Source organism: Rhinopithecus bieti, unplaced genomic scaffold (assembly GCF_001698545.2).
Source record: "Rhinopithecus bieti isolate Rb0 unplaced genomic scaffold, ASM169854v2 scaffold_19685, whole genome shotgun sequence".
In the NCBI taxonomy this organism is placed as follows: Eukaryota; Metazoa; Chordata; class Mammalia; order Primates; family Cercopithecidae; genus Rhinopithecus; species Rhinopithecus bieti.
The window spans coordinates 570,366-586,614 of record NW_016809568.1 but is presented as its reverse complement, the minus strand read 5'-3'; the positions used below and the strand labels follow the sequence as shown (position 1 = coordinate 586,614).

At 50.2% G+C, this 16,249-nt stretch overlaps 1 protein-coding gene across 3 annotated transcripts in view; it reads right to left on the bottom strand.

Annotated features, from left to right (window-relative positions):
• Positions 1-16,249, bottom strand: part of WWC3 (WWC family member 3) — an 84,567-nt gene that overhangs the window by 12,064 nt on the left and 56,254 nt on the right. For all 3 annotated transcript variants that reach the window (XM_017889724.1, XM_017889725.1, XM_017889726.1), the window contains 9 exons: positions 15,761-15,850; positions 14,513-15,078; positions 9,503-9,623; positions 7,969-8,043; positions 7,204-7,290; positions 6,026-6,218; positions 4,333-4,506; positions 3,791-3,942; positions 2,379-2,544 (listed from right to left, as the gene is read on the bottom strand). In XM_017889724.1, the coding sequence (XP_017745213.1) occupies positions 2,379-2,544; positions 3,791-3,942; positions 4,333-4,506; positions 6,026-6,218; positions 7,204-7,290; positions 7,969-8,043; positions 9,503-9,623; positions 14,513-15,078; positions 15,761-15,850 (1,624 nt within the window). The remainder of the gene's footprint in view (positions 1-2,378; positions 2,545-3,790; positions 3,943-4,332; positions 4,507-6,025; positions 6,219-7,203; positions 7,291-7,968; positions 8,044-9,502; positions 9,624-14,512; positions 15,079-15,760; positions 15,851-16,249) is intronic.

Sequence of the window (16,249 nt, the reverse complement as noted above, 5' to 3'; positions counted from 1 at the left end):
AGGGAAAAGATAAAAGAGAAGAGAAGAAAAGAAAAGAAAAAAGAGAAACCAAAGACATGTTAACCTATGTGCCTGATTGTCTTTCAGAAACCCAGACCCCCACCAAAGGGACCTGCTGGCACAGAACTCACATAAGGTGGAGCTAAGGACTGTACTCTGACCCTTGCTCTTTATTCTGAATCTCTTCCTGAGAGGTCTGCAGGGAGTCACACCCACAAGTCAGAGCTAACTATCTTTTCTGCTGACCCCAAATTTTTAGACAAAGCTTTGCCTCCTGAACCAACTGCAATCAAAAAATCTTTGAATCCACCTATGTCCTGTAAGTCCCCACATCAAGATATGCTATCCTTCTAGGCCAAAAGCAATGTGTAACCTCCATATATTGGTTTAGGATTTTGCCTGTGACTTCTGCTTTCCTGAAATTTACCTCTGCCTTTAAAAACCCTTCCCTGCAAGGCACTGGAAGGCCGGGTCTTAAGTGTGAGCTGCCCAAATCTCCTTGCTTGGCACCTGCAAATAAACACCCTCTTTCTACCCCTGTAAAACACCTTCGTGCAGACACGTGGTTTCACTGCACCGGGCGAACGGACCCCAGCTCCGTTGTGTAACATAGCCCTACACCCCATCCAAGCTCCTGGCAGCCACCATTCTACTTTTTGGCCCTGTGAATTTCACTACTCCAGGAACCTCATGATGGTATTTGTCTTTTTGTGCTTTTCTAACCAGCTACCAGTCAATTCATTAGCACATAAGAAGATTTTTTTTCAGATTCTAAGGATTTTAGGAGTTGTATGCCAGGAGACATGCAACTCAAAGAGTTGAAGACTAAATAAATATTCACACTGGCTTATTCACTCAGCATGAGTCCTCAAAGCTCATCCACGTTGCAGCATGACAGAATTTCCTTCCATTTTAAGGTTGAATAACATTCTATTGCATGGATAGCCCACGTTTTCTTTATCCACTCATCCATGATGGACACTAGTTGCTTCCACCTCTTGGCTACTGTGAATAATGCTGCTGCTACGAACATGCGTGTGCACATTATTTCTTCAAGATCCTTTCAATTCTTCTAGATATACACCCAGATACACCCAGAAGTGGGACTGCGGGATCCTATGGTGGTTCTACTTTTAATGTTTTGAAGAACCACCATACTGTTTTCCATAGCAGTTGCACCCTTTTATCATCCTGACGTTTTCTAAATGTGAACCCTTTCTAAAACTGCAAACCTCTCTACAAGTGTCTGCCCACTTCCCTGCCATTGCATTCTCCAGAAGCCCCCTTGCTCTCTGTGACATGAGCGTATGCTAGTGATGTCTCCTCTGGCGTCTCCCTCTCGAGGGTGGGAGTTTGTTTTCTTTTTTATTTTCCTACTCACCCACTATACTAACGTTGTATCTGTGATGCCCACACGGAAAGGGAGAATGCAAATGTGGTGAAGAACTAACAACTGTGGGATCTGGGTGAGGTGTATAGGTATTTGTTGCATTATTCTAGCAACTTCTCCACAGATTGCGCATTTTCAAAACTAAAAGTTGAGGGAAGGGGAAACAGCAAATTAACCCTCCCACGGCCACTCACCCTGGCTTGGGCTGCTGTTTTTTGAGATCTCAGAAAGTTGGACAAGGGCCATGACCAGCAGCCTGGTCCAAAACAACAACTAGGAACCTGCTGTGGGTGACAGCTTGGGAAGCTGCTGGGGGCAGATTTCATTTTGTGCTTCTGGGTGAGAGCAGAGGCGTGAGGGTGATAAAATACTTTTGTGAGCTGAACGGTGGGGAAACCAAGTTTCGAAACAGCATTGACAGTGTCTTCCCTGACTTCACAGGCGCTGTAAACATGAGACTTCTCCCCTAAAGACAGGGTGACTGTACAGCTAGGGGCAGATGAGCAGAAGCGGCAAAAGGACAGCACTATTCTACATTTCACAAAAGGGGAAGAGGAACTACAAATGTCCAAAACCTGTGGGACTCATGAACCCTCCAGAGCCTCATTTGTCCCTGAAGGTGGGAATGGATCAGCTGTGCCTATTCAAGCCCTTTACAGATCTGAGGCCATTCACTTCTTTTCCTCAGCTCACAGTAAACCCAGCCTTAGCTGTGGCCCTCAAATCCAACAGCAGTGTCCATTTTATACAACGACATTCTCCTGTGCCCAACACCCAGGCCACCGGGTGTGTGTGCAGGTCAGCCATGTGGCTCTCCTCCCCAGGAGCCCCGGCTCTGCTTGCCTTTGGTGCATCTTCCCCCATACCCTCACACTTCCCACGAAGAATTTGGGGGCACACAGCCTCTCCTTCCAGGGCAGTACCTGGTACATATGGCAAAATGTTGGGGGTGAGGGGCTCCGGAAAATCCCCTATGTTTTCCACTTACCTTAAGAGGTGAGGGCTGAAATTTCTCTGGGCTGTAAGGCCCTGCCTGAGCAGCAAACGCGTGGCCCAGGATGGAGTCGATACCCACGCAACAGGGCTCTGGGTACGGAGGGCTGGTCTGGGTGCAGTTGCTACAGCCACTATCCACCGAGTCTGCTTGCCAACTCCTGAAGGCGGACACGGCAGAAGCCCAAACGGTCACCAAACAGGATGTATTTCATGCTACTCTTAGAGCACAGTAGTAGAGGTAATGCAATAAAACCTATTTCTTTCCAATGATTGAAGACTGTTGCATCTCTCATAAAGTAAAAGGGCGCTTCTGTTTTCCAGGGAAGATGGCTCTTAAAGGACTTTCCTTAAGAGGGGCTTTCTCTATCACCAATGGCAGCCACTGAAGATTCCAGAAAACTGCACCACTCAGCCCCAAACCCCTCCCAACTCCTGTCCATCCCTGAACACAACACCTTCCCCTCTGCATGTACTATCGCTCCCCAGAATAAATTCCTCTGTAAACTAAGCTCAGGGAAAGCCATCGGGAAGCAGCAGGAAGCCTGGAAAGATGGTGCACTTTACAGAAAACTGTGGAAGTACAGCAATATGTACAGCACCTCCAGAGACGACGAACACAAGCCAGGGCACCAGAGGCGCCCATTCACTGGAATCATTCATCTATCGCATGCAGGCCTCCACGGGGCCAAGGATTCACCAACAGGCTGCTTCCGGTGAAGCAGAAAGGGACGCCGCATGACCCCATTTGTAGGAAGTGTCCAGACCGGCAGGTCCATAGACACAGAGGGCAGGTTTGTAGTTGCAGGGAATCAGAGGGGAACCTGGGAGCGCATTTGGCTAGGGATAGGCAGAGAGGGTGTGATGAAAATAAAATGCTGTAAAATTGACTGTGCCCATTCAGTCCTAAAAACCACCTAACTGTGCACTTTAAATGGGTGAACTGTATGGGAGGTAGATTGTGTCTCAAAAAAGGTGTTAAAAAAGAAAAAAATCCAACAACTTTAAGGGACCTTACTGTATCCAATCCTGGGAGAGGGCAGTACTTCAACAGCCTCACTCTTGACGAGAAACTCCAGGACAGACAGAAGGAAAAAGGTGAAAAGCACACGTGAGAGTCAGGAGAGAGAGTTCAGGGAGCTGCCCTCGTCCAGACCAGCACTCAATTCCCTCCAGATTCAACTTCTGGGCAGTGGTACCTAACGATTGCCCAGCACCTTCTATAGAGGCATGGCTGAGGAAAGCAAGTGCATCTCAGAGACAGCCACGCTGCCTGGCACACTGGCTGTCTCCCCAGAGAAAATGTGCTTCCCAGGACAGTTTTCACGAGCCTTCTGACCACAGGGCACCCATGCTCCTTTCCCGGGAGGGTACGAGCTGGAGCCTGTCCGCTGAGCTAGCCCTTACCGCTCAGATACAGCCTCGGCCTGCTCCTCCTTGCGCTCCATCTCCAGGACCTCCTCCTCTGTGTACTCCAGCTTGGCCCGCTCCTCAGCCAGCTCCCTCTCCACCGCCTGCAGCTGTGCCGTGGTTCTGGCCAGGAGCACTGTCACCGCATCCTGCAGGAGGAGGGGGTGCGTGAGGACAGCTCAGGCCAGCAGACCCTGCGTACACATCAGGTGTCCACATGGCACAGGTAGAAGGCCACTCTGCTGCCCTTCCGTGAGAAGAAACTCACCCTACCTAGGTCTGTAGTGGAGGCATTCATGTAGCCTTTTCTGCAGCTCTGAGGGCTCCTATTAAAAGTAGCCAGTGTACCACCCATGACCATGAACACGTTTGCATTAAAAAAAATTCTCATGCAATGGCCGTATGGAAACTACTCCTTTACCCCACTATACTGACTCACATCTACAAAGATACTTCTAAGAAATGACTTCTCCAAGACAAAGTCAGTCTCAGGGTCATGAAGGCAGCAGTGATCAGCTCCTTAGAGCAGGGCCAAGTACCGTTTTGCCGGAGATGGAGATGGTGTGTGCAGGATCCCGGGCGGAGCTCTCTCCCGCACACCCAGGCTCCCGCGTCCTCGACGGCTCAGAGCTGGTGAACACCTGGACGGAATGCCAGCGCAGCTGCATCTCACTCAAACTGTCATAGTCAGCCAGGTTAATCTGAGCAATGCCCTGCAGGGGTATTAAAGAAATGGCAGAACAGCCACTGAACGATTTCACCATAATGACTGGAGTCCTTTAAAATATCCAGTTAAGGCAGGGCAGGTGGCTCATGCCTGTAATCCCAGGATTTTGGGAGGCCGAGGTGGGAGGATTGTTTGAGCCTAGGAGTTCGAGACCAGCCTGGACAAAAGAGCAAGACTCTGCCTGTACAAAAAATGTAAAAATCAGCCGGGCATGATGATGTACAACTGTGGTCCCATCTACTCAGAGGAGGCTGTGGTGAGCCGAAATCATACCACTGCATTCCAGCCTGGGCAACAGAGACCCGGTCTCAAAAAAATTCACTTCACCCTTCAATCTTTGCGTGTGTGTGTGTGAGAAAGAGACAGAGAGAGAGACGGAGTCTCGCCCTGTTGCCCAGGCTGTAGGACAGTGGTGCGATCTCAGCTCACTGCAACCTCCACCTTCCTGGTTCAACAGATTTCCCCACCTCAGCCTCCCGAGTAGTTAGGATTGTAAGTGTGCGCCACCACACCCGGCTATTTTTTGTATTTGTAGTAGAGACGGGGTTACTTAAAGGACTGCAGCACAATGAAAGCAACTGCAGAGGAGTCTAATGGGTGGCTCCCTGGTCGCCTGTTCCACCCAATCAGAAAGTGCTGGGAAGGGAACAGACAGGGCAAAGAATGGGCAACCTGGAGTTCTGGGCCAGGCTCACAGCTCTCCTGCCCTGATGAGGCAGATTTGCTCAGGAATTTCTGAAATAAGAAACGACTGCTGAACTCTACATGCCCTAATTGTGCCGCTGAGGGGAGAGGACCAAGGGAGAACACTCCGGCCATGAAAGGAATCCATCCTGGCTTCCAACCCTGGCATGGGCCCTGGATGGCCGGAATACTGAGGACAAACTGCGGATTCTCCTGAGGCCTCATCCCAGGGTTGCCAGGTAACGTGCACGGCGCCCCGGTGAACCTGCACTTCAAATAAACAACACAGGGTTTCCCTGTGAGTCTTAAACACCGCATGGGAAATACTTACGCTTTAAAGAACATCCATAATTTACTTGAAATTTGAAGTTAGCTGACTGTCTTGTATTTTAATTTGCTAAATCTGTCAACCCTGCTTTGTTCCCTGGACTGAAGGTGGGGCTGACGCAAAGGCATCCCACAGGGTTTGTGAGTACTGGCTGAGAGGACACATTTAAAGTATAACGTGCTTGACAAGATCACTGGTTGGATCATCCCTGTTTGTATTTCCAGCCGCAGAAGCACTTAAGAAGATCATAACTTCTAAGCAATCCACCACGGGAGAAAGGAAGGATGGCAGAGGGGAAAGGAGGGAGGGAACCAGAGATGGAGGCAGAAGAGAGAGAGGGAGGCCAAAAGGCAAAGACAGACAAAAACTAAGAAATTATCACAAAAGAGTACAAGAGAAAGAAGGGAAAGAAAGATACACACACAAAGCCCAGCTGACCGAAACACAAAGGAAGGGAGGAGGACGGGGGCGGGCGGAGCGCCTGGCGCCATACCAGCAGTTCTTCCTGCAGCTGCGGAGTCACCGAACACACGTATAACTGAAGTGACTTCAGTGTCAATGCGCTGGAGTGCACGGGGATTCTGAACACTTCATTGAACACCAGTGGCACCTGGAACTCCAGAGCCTTGGAGCAGTAAGTGTTGGGCGTGCCCAAGTCCAGTGGTGGCAAATAGACGCGGATGTGGCTGCAAATAGAATGGGGGAGGGAAGAGCGGGTGCAGGCGGCGCTCACAGATGCCTCGGGCCCAGAGCAGGCACGACCTACACGATGCGCGCAGAGCCCCCACGTGCAGCCCCCTTTGGGGACCTGTAGCTACAGTCTCAGAGTCCTTTGCAAAAAGTTTCTTTCTCAACTAAGCATAGACCGATGTACCCCAGGGATAGGGGAAGTCCCCCACAAGGAGGATGCCTTCCAAGCCAGGACTGAAGCAGTGGATGCTTCCAGGCCCTGCTGCTCCTCATCGTTTTGGGAATTGCCCCTCAGCTCTTTCTGCACGGCTCCCCCACTGCTTTCTCAGTCCATCACCCATGGGGTAGCCCATGTTTCCCACCCTCCCTGCCCCAAGTCTGGCACACGGGAGGGGCTGAGCCATCTGTGAGCACTGCAGAGGTCACTGGGGTGGCCACACCCCAGCCGAGCCCCCAGCTGCTCACACTCAGGGGTCCTGAGGCCTTTAGAAGACTCGCCAAAGGGGGCCCACCCTGTGCCTTGAACAGACCATTACAGGCATGGTCACCTGCTTGGGTAAGTGGGACCGTCCATCAGGCCCCCATCTGGAGCCACGGAGCTGAGAGAGGCAGCAGCCCCACGACTGAGGCCAAAGGCACCAGATGCTCCCGACGCCTATTTTCTCCTCCCCGCTCCATCAAGGACGCCCTGGTCCCAGCTAGAGGTCTCTCAAGATCACAGAGCAGAGCACAATGGCATCAGCAACCCCATCCCCAGGACCAGGAGAATGCAAAAGGCTCCTCCGTGCCAACACGGCACACACTAGCTTGGCACTGGCACCGGCACCTGCACCGGCCTCAAATCATTCACTAGATTCTTTTGAAGACTTTACACCTCAGACAGACACTTCCTGGTGCTTTCCTGGAAATTCAGGCTCCCAAACTGTCTTTTCCCTCCTCAGCCATGTGGCCAGCTGGCCAGCGCCCTGGGGCCTGGCTTACACTTTGCAGCCTTCCTTCACCGCCAGCCCCGCTGGGTTCTTCAGCTGCAGCACGTGCACGAGGAGACACTCACTGCCGCTGTCGCGCCTAGGAAACCAGACATGAGTCACGGACGGCAGGTGCCCCCCAGTGAAACCATCCTTCTGACTCAACTGCAGCAGTGGCCATCTACTGCCTGGGGTTCTGCCCCACCCTATCCCCAGGGCACATCTGCACCTAGTGAGTAAAGCCCAGGTACAGCACAGTCCCCGTAACAAACAATGACCAAATGCCAACCATGCCGAGTGGAGGAGCCCTGGACTGCAGTGAGAAGAGTGAGCAAAGGAAATGGCTGGGACCCAAACACCTGTCTCCCTCAGGGGCACCTCGCAGTCACTGCCTTTATTGACACTCTAATTAGAAACCAACAATTGTTGTCCTGCCAACCAGCAGATTACTTTCTTGAGGGTGAGGGAGGGAGCCTGCCACCTGTGCTGCAGTGAGCACAATCAACCCCGGGCAGGCATGGGCACAACCGTCCCCGAGGGCCGCACTCTGCCAGAGCCCCCAGCTTCAGGAAGTGGCGGCTCCCAGCTGTGAATCTCCGTGTTGGAAGACAACAGTGGAGCCACCTTTCCCCGTCACTCCTTCCTGCCACCTCTGTCCCCTCACCTGAGACCTGGGGTAACAAAGGTCCCTCCAGCCCTGTGTGTGCAGGTGGGAGCCATGGGGTGGACCCAGTCTCCAGCCCAGCCTGAGGGGCAACAGGCTAGGGTCTGTACTCACAGGAGTCCCACGTGGATCTGGGGGTCTCCGTTACTGGCCGTGTCTCCGTAGGCAGACTCCTCAGCATCTTCGTTCCTGAACACAGGGGTAAAAGCAACCAACTTCATTCCAGAGGGAACCGATGGCTACAGATTCTGCAGGAGCTCCCTCATGCTAAAGGAGGGCTTTATTAAGTTGTGACGTAAGTCAATGAGGTCATAATGTGTCTGAAGGAACAGGGCAGGCCCCCAGAATCCATGAGGCATCTTACTGGGTACCTGCCTACAAACTGCTGGGTTTTTTGTTGTTGTTGTTTTATTTTGTTTTGTTTCTGAGACCGAGTCTGGGTCTGGCTCTGTGGCCCAGGCTGAAGTGCACTGGTGCAATCTCGGCTCATTGCAACCTCCGCCTGCCGGGCTCAAGCAATTCTCCTGCCTCAGCCTCCCCAGTAGCTGGGACTACAGGCACCCGCCACCACGCCCAGCTAATTTTTGTATTTTTAGTAGAGGCAGGGCTTCACCATGTTGGCCAGGCTGGTCTTGAACTTCTGACCTCAGGTGATCCGCCCACCTCAGCCTCCCAAAGTGCTGGGATTAAAGGCGTGAGCCACTGTGCCCAGCCTATTTCTTTTTTATGTTGTTCTTGTTTTAGGAAAATAACTTTGCAGCTGGGCACGATGGCTCAGTGCAATCCCAGCACTTTGGGAGGCTGAGGCGGGTGGATCACTTGAAGCCAGGAGTTCAAGACCAGCCTGGCCAACATTGTGAAACCCTGTCTCTATTAAAAATACAAAAGTTAGTCAAGTGTGGAGGAGTAGATCTATAATCCCAACACTTTGGGGAGGCAGAGGCGGGCCGATCACTTGAGCTCAGGAGTTCAAGACCAGCCTGGGCAACATAATGAAACCCCATCTCTACTAAAAATACAAAAATTAGCCAGGCACGGTGGTGTATGCCTGTAATCCCAGATACCTGTGGGGCTGAAGTGGGAGAATTGCTTGAGCCCAAGAGTTGGAGGCTGCAGTGAGCTATGATTGCACCACTGCACTCCAGCCTGGGCAACAGCAAGAGCCTGTCTCAAACAAACAACAAATAAAAGAAGAAAGTAACTTTGCACACCTTTCAAAACTACATGTGATACTTAAATTGTATGAAAAAATAATGACATCAAAGATGCCCGATCAAAATAAAGCATGGAATTCCAAAAGGTGCTGTGTCATTGTGAAACCATTCCTATAGCTAAGAAAACAAGAAGGGAGGGAGGGAGGAAATTCATTTCTAAGGAATGAATGTTCTTTCCAGCAAAGCAGGGCTCTCCCATACACTGATTCTCCTTTTTGAGCTCCATCAGACCCAAGCCTTAGGCCCCGAGGGTCAGGGAGAAAGACTTCTTTCTAAAACCCAATCACCCAAAGGTGAAAGAAGCTAGAAAATATCCTACCCCTGGAAAATAAAGTGCCAATGTATGAAAGTTTCAGTACGGAATCTTTTTGTGATTGCCAGTAACACAGGTGATTCTGCGTAGGAAGAAGGAAATAGTAAGACTGGCTTCACACCTTTTGGTTAGAGGTTCAAACACCCCACTGTCGCTGGCTAGTGAATAATCCGACAGGCATGCAGAGATGCGGCGTGCCCTCCTCTCCAACCTCTTGGCACTGTCTTCTCGAAGAGTCACTGCTGCAAGTATGGGACACACACAGGGTCAGGAAATAACAGCACCGGGGACCGGGGTCCTTGACGCTGGAGCACACACTGCGTCACTGAGTGTTCCAGAGACTCGCTGGGACACGCACACACAGAGACATGCTGCGCTCTAGTCGTTTTTCATATTGGAAAATTGAAGAAATGAACTTCTGGCTACCTCTTGGATTCATAAATCTATTTCCACCCCCTTAATGAGCACACAGAACATAAGATGATGACAAGAAGCCCCTCAAATGGCGCCTTCCGAAAGCCGCTCACGCTCACGAGACAGGAAAGCAGCATTAGCCCGATGGGAACAGCAGCCGCACTCGCCAAGAGGTCATGGTTTTCACTGCCTTCTTTATGCTGTCGGGTATTTCCCATGTTTCATACAACAAATACTGCTTTTATACTCAGGAAAAAAACATTTTAATTATCCAAATAAACTCTAGAAAACTTAGCAACCTTCAAAGCAGAGGACACAGTTGAACCCACACTCATCCTCTGAAAATGCCACCTGGGAGGCCTGTGGCCCCAGGGGAGGAAGCTGGGGCTTAAGCCTGGCTGTCTCAGTGACCGCAGGCAGGAGCCTTCCCAGCCGCCCTTCTGGGTTAGCATGCTACTATTCCTGGGCTGCTTATTTTTATCTTTCACATCTATTTTACTCAAGAGCCAAAAATAGCCATTGAAATGTTTCCTTTTAACATTTCATCAGCCGTTTCTACCCATTTCCTCATAGCAATAAGTTCCTTTTAACAAAACCAATACAAACGGGTATATAATCTTCCTGCGCTAAATGCAACTGTGAGCCCAGGAGTCTATTTTCTGGAGGGTGTGCTCCGCTGGAACATGGAATCAAATTGGAAGCCCCACCTGGGCACTTCACCACCACTCAAAGCCAGCTCCCACTTCTATCTCCGCACTTTTCTTTGGCTAAGTTCTAGAAACGGAAAGTGTTGACTTTTGTGCCTTCCTAAACTGAGTCCACTGGTGACCATCTCTCCTTTCAACCAAATTATCATCCATATCAATGAAATACAAACATGTTCAACAGCACATGGAACACATGGGGCTGTGGCCTTTGGCCTCGCAAGGTCAAGTGGAGGCCAAGTGAAACTTCCAAAGGTCTGCCATACCACGTCTGGGGAATTTGCTGCTTCTCCCCCATCAGCCAGGGCTGGAAGCCGGCCTCCATCCTGGGGTGGCCAGAGGCACTGCCTCTCAGACAGCTCAGGACTCCAGAGGCCAGCTCTCCTCTTTATCCCTGCCACATGGAAGAACCCAAACACCTGGCCCTCAACTGCAAATGGAAGCCCCCCATCCACTGCATCAATCCCAAGCAAAGGAAACTACCACTACCATTTGCATTCCCAGCCCTGACACGTGCAGTCCCCAGACCCAACTGTAGATGCCTGCAAGGAAACAGCACCAGGTAACGAGCCTAAGCACCTGCAACCACCCCAGCCCAGGGCACAAGTCTGGCCATGTTTCCCTCTCATTATTGCCATAGAAGTCAATGCAGAGAGGAAAGAAATGAAGGAGCTAATCCTCGAAGCCCAGGCTGAGTCACCGGACCCACAGGGTAGGTGGAAGTAGGAATTGCCAGGATCAAGTCCCATCGGCAACTGCCCCGGCTGAGAAAAAGCACAGACTCCACGCTCCACACCCTGGACGCCTGCCCTGGGGCTTCAAGGCACTAGAGGTGGACCCTCAGGAGCAGTGCTAGGGAGACAAGGGTCAAATCTTCCCCATGTTCATGTGAAAATCTCTTTACTCCCTTTTCATCATTCAAGACAGACAGACAGTAAGAGCCAAGGATGTGAACACTGCTTGGTAAAAAGGAAGAAAATATAGTAAAAACCACAGCACAGCAAAGCTGCCAGGTGGCATATGACAGCAATAAACACCATTACATTCCAGAAACAAACACATACAGGGAATGAACAGTGAAAGCTTCTAGGAAAGTTCTTAAACAGCTTTAGTAGCTACCATGAATATTAACAATGAGATAACGATAAGGCCAATTGCTCAGTTGCGTTGAAGCGCAGCTATAAGATAACCCTCCTTGGCCACACCCCAGCCATCCTGAACACGTCCATTCACAGCACAAAGGTGTGCCTGGGGCCTGAGCAACAACACCGAGCGAGGGGACTCCCAAGGCCACTTACAGTGAGCACTTCTGTCGAGCCGCATGAGAAGAGATTAAAAAAAAAAAAAAAAAAAAAGCACAAAGTGAAAACACTGGAGAATTTAAGCCAACAACATTAAACGGAGTATCAATATCGTAAAAGTGTCAACAAATAGATGAGCAAAGTCAAGATTTTCATGGGTTTTGATTAGCAAATACTAATGGGTAGATAAAAATAGCTAAGCATTTCATAATCACAACACATTTGACTTCTAAAATCCAGGGAAGACAAAACTGTAACAAAACCGTAAATAGTCTGAAAGATCAGTGTATTGCCCCACTCCTCTGACCTGCCTTCTGTTTCCTCTGATTGACTGAAAACACAAGGAAAAAATCCTTCAGAGGCTGGTTTGCAAGTTTGGACAATTTGATTTTTTAGCTTACAAAAATTTTGTCTTACTAAGACTTGCTGGGGCCAAACTTAGACCACAATGTTTCAAGCACAGCTCATACATGATGGGGCAGGGGAGGCGAGGGGCCCCCCTGTGTCCATGCCTGAAGCTGGCTACCCAATCCGGCCCTCATTTCAAGTTTCTAAGGACACAAATTAATGTGTCCTTGGAACAACGTAATATATTATGTAATATATAAAACCACCACCAGATGGCAGTATCATAAAAGGTACCGCTAGGCGGCAGTGTCGCCCAAGAATCCACCACAGATGTCATATAAGAATCTACCACCAGATGGCAGTGTCAGTCAGGAATTTATCGGTGGTGTCATGTAAGATTCCGCCACAAGATGGCAGTGTAACACAAGAAATAATCACTAATGCGCTATGACTCCACCACGAGATGGCAGTGTCTGCACACGTAAGCAAATAATTCCCAATCTAAGAAGTTTCAACCATTATAGCATCTGCCAAGGGAAAGCGAAGGAAAAATAAAGAAATCAGGATGTGAAATTAAGTCAGCCCTTCTCCCTCCCACTCTGTCTTTCCTCTGGCCCAAAGTGGCCCTTGGGCCTTGTGCAGATTTTATGCCTAAGTAGACCGACATTCTGGAATCTCAATCCCTTAAGGAGAAGGTGGTGGGAGAGAGGAGGGAGACTAAGAAAAACGTCCTAATTGGATATTTATTTTTTGACTGAACGGAATAAACATGGAGCAATCAATCTGTGGTTATAAAGAGGAACAAAGCAAATGAAGGATACCTGCATATATGGATTTCAGAAACAATATATCTGGGCATACCAAAGGGTGTTTGCAAACACAGGGGCAGACACCAAAATAGAGATGCCAAAAAGCCATGGGGCAGTCTCAGAACATGACGGCCTCTGGTTACGCATATAAATGCCAACAGACTACTATTTTATAGAGTGATCAACCTATCCATTGATCTACCAATCTATCTATCTCTTGGGTAATAGAATGGTGGTGAATGGAACGGGTTACAAAGATCACTGCATTCAAGGGTGGAAAAAGTGCGACTCAGTCCAGGTATGTGTTCAAGGTCACACAGCTAGAAGTGGGCGGGGCAGGCAACAAAAGCTTGGTCTCCCAGGTGCTAGCCTGAAGCTGTTGCCACTACACCACACTGGTTCTGCTCTCTAGTTTTATTTCTACCCTTTGCCACATAAATACTGCATAGTACATGACTGGGGTTTCTCAGCCTCAGCCCTCTTGACATTTGGGGCTGGACCATTCTCAAGGCTGGGGGGTGCTGCCCTGTACATGGTAGGGTGCTTAGCAGCATCCCTGGCCTACACTGGCCAGAGGCCAGGAGCATCTCCCATCCCCTAGTTGTGACAACCAAAACTGTTTCCAGACATTGCCAAGTGGTCCCCAGGGGCAGGAGGCAAAAAGTTTACCCCTGGCGCAGATCCACTATGCTGCACAAATTATCTAGTGCTTGCCTAAATGGAATATTTAAAACATTTTTGCTGTGCAAATAAAAGTCAATTAAATGTGCTGAACTTCAGGAATGGGAGACCTTGTTCTTGATCCTCTTTAAAACCAAAGGAAGATAAAGTTGCCATGGGTTGGCTCAGAAAAACACATGGGGTCAATATTCCCTTCAATAGGAGTTTGGTCTTCCAAGCAGGCTACATGCTGAAGGACCCTGGCTCCAAGGAGGAGCTGAACCAACACCAACTGAACGGACGAGGCGCCACGGAGCTCTGTGTTTCTCCATTTGAAGAACCACCAGAGAAACTGATTCGGTAGAAATGACTGATACTTACGGGCATGTCTTTTGAAATTACACAATTATTTTCACTTCCACATTTGATAGAATTATGTTCTTGAGAACTATAAAAGATAAAGAAATGTCAAAGCAACAAAAGAAGTCGAGATTTCCACTAGCTACAACCAGACACCAGTTGGCATAATGGTCTCAGGCAGGCACACACTGATGGTTCCATCTCGGCACACATGCTGCAAAGGTCATTAAGGCCCTAGTACATCTCTAGCAGCCTCTGAACGTGGAAGACTGTGTGGTTCTTACCCTAGTTTTGAACAATTAAGTATTTTTTGAAAACAAGCCACGTACCTAGGAAAAGACAACTTTGTCAATTTCAATGATCTTTCCCCAACACAGGCCAGAAAGGGCAGGTGTGTGCTCTTCCCAATGACATCAACATTCCTAAATGTAAAGCTCACCATGGACCTGGAAAGCCAGCGGTCCTCACTCTGGCCCCCCGTGGTTTCCTCCCTGCAGGTAACCCTCGCCCCGCAGGAGGCCGCATCCGCACTTACTTCCACCCACAGGAGCGCTGGCTGGTGGGGGTCCTGGCTCGTGCGGCCCTTCCCCGTCCCCAGGGACCCCGTGTGGCTGAAGGGCCGCCATGCCTGGTAAGTCTTCATCCCCCAAAGCCGAAGCATGAGCCCGCAATCTGTCCAGGGCACCCAGGCCTGGCCCCTCACAGCTGTCTGCCAGCTGCGCCAGCGGTGAGTCCCGTGAGGCAGGGAGGAAGGGCGTATCCAGGGGCGAGCTTGGGGGCGACAGCGAGGATAGGGAGGAGCGGGAGGACAGCGACGCCAGGGACTGGGGTGTGTCCAAGGACCGCCTCTGCTTGTGGAAGCCCGAGGGGCCTGCCGGCTCTGTAAAGGGGGCTTCTCGCCCCAGCGAGTCGAAGGGAATGAGGTCGAAGCGTAGAAGCTGGCCGCCCTCAGCGTCGGGCTTCTCGTACTGCGGGAGGCCGTAGATGTCCGTGAAGCTGACCGAGCTCAGGGAGCCTCGGCTGGAGGCCAGAGACCCGCGGCTGGAGGCCAGGGACCCGCGGCTGCTCCCCGAGGACACCGTCAGGGTGCTGGCACACAGGCTGAAATGAGACAGCATGGCCATCTGAGATGGCAGGGCAGCCACCCTTTCTTACCCTGTGAGCACGGAAAGGGCGGCAGAGAGCAGTGGGCAACAGCAGAGACCCGTGCCCAAGTCCCAGTCCCAGTCCCGGCTGGAACGCATACTAGCCAGGTACACTTGCTCAAGCCATTCACCCCCTCTGGGCTCCCATGGGCTCACTGGGGCTGAGGTGAGAACAGTTCCCACCTTGGGCATTGTTAGGAGGAACATCTGAGAAAATGACACATCTGAGGCCCTTGACATTACGCTCTACCCTACGGTAAGAGATGAGGAAATGTGCGCAGGGCCATTCTTGAGCAGCCAAATCTTACTAGCTTAAAAAATGCATATGCTTTTTAAAAAATAAAATAAAAATGTGCACGTGTATAGATGTACACTTCTGAAGCTGTTAATTAGGTTACAAAATCCTTGAATACATTTGACTTCACGCCTCTTATTTACCCTGAAGCCAAATGTGGTTCTCTCCATATTCCTTGAGTCATACAGTAGTAGCATATTAAAAATATAATGTATCCATTCTCTGTTAACAACACTTCAGGTCAAGCTCCAGTAGGAGAAAAACGAGCTACAAGAAACAAGTTCATGTACCAGTCATTGGAACACGAAGATCAAATACCGTTTTCTCTTTGAAAGTAACCTACCTTTTCAACTGGGACTGGAGGTAGGATGTTAAGCGGGTGGCTTCTTCCAGCTGCATAAGTAGACAATTCCTTTTTTCCTGAAGCAAAATCCTGTAGGTAAGAAAACAGTCGATTAGTACATTTCAAAGACAGGGAGAATATTTTCATAACAAGACACTGCACTATCAATTCCCCCCAGCTGAATTAGGTTGCAATGACCACCCATTCTAAAAGCACCCAGGTCACAAGCCAAGATCACAGAGACTGCTTTGGTCCCATCTGAAAAATACTGGCACCCTGAGCAGTGCCTGCTCCTCTGTGGAAGCTCCAGGCACAGTGCACGGGGGAGGGGATGCGTGAGAGGAGGAGTGGGCACAGGGATGGGTCGATGTGTGGCTGGGTGGGTGAGGTACAGGTGGACAGATGGGTGGGTGGCTGGATGGGTGGCTGTGGGTGGGTGTGTGGGTGGACGGCTGGGTAGGTGGCTGGACGAGTGGCTGGATGGGTGGG